This window comes from Quercus lobata, chromosome 5 (genome assembly GCF_001633185.2).
Source record: "Quercus lobata isolate SW786 chromosome 5, ValleyOak3.0 Primary Assembly, whole genome shotgun sequence".
NCBI lineage: Eukaryota > Viridiplantae > Streptophyta > Magnoliopsida > Fagales > Fagaceae > Quercus > Quercus lobata.
In genome coordinates this window covers 40,026,095-40,031,336 of record NC_044908.1, presented here as the reverse complement: position 1 = coordinate 40,031,336, position 5,242 = coordinate 40,026,095, and the positions used below count along the sequence as shown (strand labels likewise).

At 34.3% G+C, this 5,242-nt stretch overlaps 1 protein-coding gene across 1 annotated transcript; it reads left to right on the top strand.

The window, feature by feature from the left end:
* The first annotated feature begins 243 nt into the window (after positions 1–243).
* On the top strand, positions 244–2,427 carry LOC115992370 (heat stress transcription factor B-2a-like). The gene is made up of 2 exons (XM_031116550.1): positions 244–647; positions 1,996–2,427. Exons 1-2 carry the CDS (start codon positions 372–374, stop codon positions 2,323–2,325), a joined length of 606 nt encoding a protein of 201 aa, XP_030972410.1. The 5' UTR covers positions 244–371; the 3' UTR covers positions 2,326–2,427.
* The last annotated feature ends 2,815 nt before the right edge of the window (positions 2,428–5,242 follow it).

The following is a 5,242-nucleotide window of genomic DNA, read 5'->3' as shown; positions in this document are numbered from 1 at the left end:
ATTATGCATTTCCATCTAAATAAATAAACTATAGAGTGCCACTTGTCACAGCCTAATACCGAAATCATGAAACTTCCATCCCTCGGTTTCGCCTTGGAAAACATCATCGGTAACATTCAATCTTTTATAAAGATTTCAAACATAAAAATAATGTAGCTAGGAGATTATCTCTTTTACCCCTAAAAGAAGTTGCATGCAGTAAAGCAATTAAAGAAAGAAGGAAAAAAGAAAAGTTGGGGGGAAAGGCAAATTAAAGAAACAGACAGTCCACCTTCCACGGCACTAGTACTTTCCTAGAGGGTACAGTATAAGTATGGAGGAGCCGAATTAGGAACAGTTTGGGCATCACAAATTAAAACTTACAGGTATATATGGCAACAAATGTAATGGAGCTAAACCTGCTGGGCACAAGCCAGTCTCCAAGGGCACGATGCCCAGCTCCATTTTTATCGAAGACATATGATTTGCTAGAAGGAGTTGCAGATGATGAAGATGATGATGATGATGACAAGAGAAATATAGTATCATGGAATGCTGAGGGAACTGGATTTGTAGTATGGTCTCCGGCTGAGTTTTCAGAGCTCATGTTGCCTAAATATTTCAAGCACAACAACTTCTCTAGCTTCATTCGCCAACTTAATACATATGTGAGCACACCACACTCCCTTCTCTCCTTCTCTTAAACTCTGAATAAGGATAAAACTTAGTTACAATTCATTAGATATTGTCTTTTATAATCTCAAATTGAATTTAACTATATAATTGCATTGATTAATATAATAAAAATTGTTTTATTAGTCAATACTATTATATGTTTGAATTTAATTATAAAACTTAAATTAAGTTCCATGGGATCTGTGTCTAAATTTGTGCAATATGCATGCCATTCTTCAAGTTTGAGAGCAATACTGTCAATCAGTCCTCCTATATATGCATCAAAGTAAATCAGCTGTCATTAATCTAGTAGTATCAACATGTGTTTCTACTAAGTTTGTCTGCGTTGGCAAGAAAAATTGGTTTTGCTTTCTTGAAAGAGGTATAAACTGGGATTATGTTGGATATACCTTTTGGTGGAGAATTTCATCTAATATACATCAAAGTTTATGTTGGCCAGAAATTCGTTGTCATCATATTATTATTATTATGTTGTAATATTGTAGCCAATGTTTGAATGGTTGTGGTAGTACCATTCAAAGCATTTGAATGAAAATAATATGCACTTTTCAAGTTATAATTAAAAACCCATTTTCAAAGATTAGGATTAAAGTCATTAAAGATTCCACCAAGTTAGTCAAAATAAAGATGGAAAAGAATTGAGTCCAGAGAATGTGAATGTTATTTTAATTTTAAATGAATCAAAATAATCACGCTAGCTGACCAGGTAAAAAAGAAAAAGATGGATTAATTACAGAGTACACACTACAAAATAGTTTTTTCAACAAGAAGTGCGAAGTTTTTTAAATGATAAAGGTTAATTTTAAGGCCTCAGCCTTCAAAAAAAAAAAAAAAAAAAAGTGTCGGAGATTTGGGATCAAAACTCTCTTCGAACTTGCAGGATTATTAATTAAGGAGAAGACTTACTATAACCTATCATTTGCTATTTGATAAGTTGAAGAAAAAGGAAAAAGATTAGGTTCTACAATTGTGCGAGACAAACAATTTCCGTATTAGTTTCTCTACTCTTCTTTTTTAGGTTAAAATTGAGAGAATTTATTTCATGCGTAATATATATATCTAACAGTTAACCTAGTGTCATGTTATTTATAGATACATTTTATATTTATAATATTTAATGTAAATCATAAAATTCATTTTAAATTCATTTCAAATGAAGATAATTATGACAACCATATAATTAATAGGAGACTACGTACATTTAAAAACTCCAAATAATTAAAGACGTACATATATACTGAATGAAAGGTTTGTAAGGTGTATGTATATATATCTATGGGTTTGGATAGTGTGGTAATTAACCCCTCATCCAAAAAGCAGGGATTCAAGAAAACATCATCCAAAAGATGGGAATTCAAGCACGAGAAGTTCCAGAAGGGGTGTAGAAATTTGCTAGTAGAGATCACCAGGAAGAAGTGTGAGCCAAGTATCTTTCCAGCATACCTAAAGGCTTCTGAAGAGAACACCATGACTGCAATGGAGGAAAATAATAATCATCAGCTACTCCTGGAGGAGAACAAGAACCTAAGGAGAGAGAAGTTGGAATTGCAGACTCAAATAGCACAGTTCAAGGCACTAGAAATTAAGTTGTTGGATTACCTAACTCAATGCATGGGAAACAACCAGAATAAAGTTAGGAGGCTATGTTAGGTTATGAGAAACGCATGTTTGTATTGAAGCATGGAATTTATTTTTCACTTTTTCTTCATTCTCTCTTAGAAAATATAAACATAACCGAAGTATCAAATATAATATATATCTGTTCAGCCCTAAAATTCGCACCACCGTGAAGAAGTTTTTATAAAATAAAATCTGATAATGTTGTAAGCTAGGGAAACAATAAGAAATTGTGTAGGTGACAAGAAAAAGGGGTTCAACCAATTAAAGGAATTCAAAAATTAAAGATGGCGCGTGAGAAGTTTCACAAATTTGGGAGTCAATTTGAAGAAAACAACTGTTCCAAATTTCTGAAGAAGATGCCTCAAATAATTGATATATAAGAGGCAATTAATTGGAAGGTGTCTTGAAGGGATCCCTCTCATACAAGTCTAATTCTATTATTCTACTTCTAGAAATTAGGATTAAATGTAACATATATAGCATAGTACTCGATCTACAAGGATTTAGTTAAATCAATTGAGGCATTTGGAAGCAACTTCAAGAAGAAAGGCATCACTTTGTTGGTAGAATAGTACTCCACGAGGTTTTAACCGACAATTTTGAAAAGTTATTTATACGGTTGCAACTAACCTTTGTAACATGCATGTATATATCAAGGGAAATTGCCCCCGACCCTCTGGGGGAAAAACGAAAACAAAAACCATCCCTCCTGGACCAATTAAAGATTGCCCCCTAAAAGTAATGTCTCCCTCCTTTTTTTTATTTTATATATATCTTTTGGTTGCAAAAGTCATTTGATTAACGTTTACCGATAACGTACAGTACTTTATGTTATTGCTTGAGTTCAATAACAGTATGTTTTTTTTTTTTTTTTGAGAAACAGGACCATGCCCAATAATCTTATTAAGAAGTTGAAAAATCTTTCAAAACAAAAGCGTATATACCAGGTAAAACATTTTCCATCTAAACTAATAAAGGAAATAAAAGTTTTGTTCTCTAGACTAAGGCATGTATAACAGTATTACCTTACCTAACAATGAGAGAGAAAGAAAAACTCCGAAGGGAGTTAACATAAGTTAAAGTGTCTCTGACTAGATTGCGAAAGGACAATGAAAACATTGTTGGGAAATTGCCTCAAATTCCAATTGTGGCTTGGAAAGTCAATTAGGTTTTCTAGTTGAAAAAGGAAAAATTAATTAAGGTTTCCTTGTTATAGAAGGAAAGACTATTCCTTAGTGTGGAAGGAAATCTATTCCTTATTAAAGAGGTAATGTATTCTTAGTTCAAGAGAGAATAACAAAAGAGTCTTATAAATAGACAATACTTCAAAGAATTTGATGAGCTTTGGTTTTGGCTTTGGCCCAAGGATCCTCCCTATGGAGAGAGAGAAAATAGAGCATGAAACCAAGAGAGAGAAAATGAATTTTTGCTTGGGAGAAACATAAGAGGAAGGAGAGAGTAAGATATTGCCACCTTCGAGAAGACACAAGAGAGTATGTGCAAAAGCAAAGAAAGAGGAACCCACACAAGAAAGAAAAAGAAGAGAGAGCAACCAAGAGGGAGCCACTTAGAGAAAAAGAGAAAATAAAAAAGAGAAAGCAAAGTATTGTTGCCTTTAAAAGAGATAATTAGTGTGTGTGTGTGAGAGTAAAGAAATACAAAAGAGATTTTTTTTTAATCGTGAGACATATACAAGAATTATTGTAATTGATTTGATAATAATAAAATTATTCAGAATTTGTCTCATGGTTTTTTTCCTTCAAAGAGAAAGGATTTTCCACTTAAATACTTGTATTCTTGTTTGTGATCGTTATTTTTAAATTACTAATATTGTTGATAATATTATTTGGAACCCAACAAACATATTGCCCGTTTTAAGGGCTTTAATACTAATTTCTGAATCTCCTTCAAATGGCACTATTGAAGGCCGATTTTCGAAGCAAAAGTCACCGCCCGTCTAGCTGCAAACATCTCCAAGCACTCCACACTATGAGGTTTTCTGATTTTTTTAGCCATTGCTGCAATAATCTAACCCATGGAATCCCTAATCACAGCCCCAACCCCAGCTTCGTCCCTCTCGTTGAACATCGCACCATCAAAATTTGCTTTAAACTCCCCTAGTTCTGGTGGCAACCACTTGGGTCGGTGAGGCAACTTCCCACAGCAATACTTCCAACTCTGTGGTTTTTTCCAGTAATCGGCTTTTTTTCTGATGAGTCCAGATGAGCCATGCCATGGTTACAAATAAATCCGCAATTCCTAGTTTTGTAATGAGCCGCTCCATTAAATCTAGGAAGGTTCTATTTGCTGCCTCGAAACGGTTAACCCAACTAAAGTCCTTACACCACACAATTGGTACTATCGGTGGATGCCTTCCACAAAAAAATGTTTAAAAAAAATGTTTAATCTTACCCGGTACCTTAAGTTTCCAAGTACCAGACCACAAACCCGAGCCTCCATTCTGTTTGAAACTGAAGCTTCTTCACTCCTTGCTTCATCACATAAAATCTTATAGCCCGATTTTACCGAGTAGATACCATTTTTTTTTCCAAAGACCAGTAGAAAAAATCTGATTGTTGTGATGCACATAAGGGAATAGCTAGTATCTGTTGTGCTTCAAAAGGAAAAAAAGAATTTTCAATGAGGTTCACATGCCAGCTACCCGTGGCCTGATTTATCAGTTCAACCACACCAATATCTCTGCCCAAACCCGAGAAGGAAGACACCACTCTGCCACTTGGAAGTCCTGGTATCCAGTTATCATTGTATACACTAAAAGACTTTCCATCCCCCACTCTCTATTTAGCACCCATCATAATTACTCTTCTTGCCTTTAAGATATTCTTCCAAACAAAGGAACCCTACGTATGTTTTGCATCAAAAATAGTGCCGGTGGGAAAGTATTTAGACTTAAATACTCGATAAAACAATGAGTTGTATCATGATT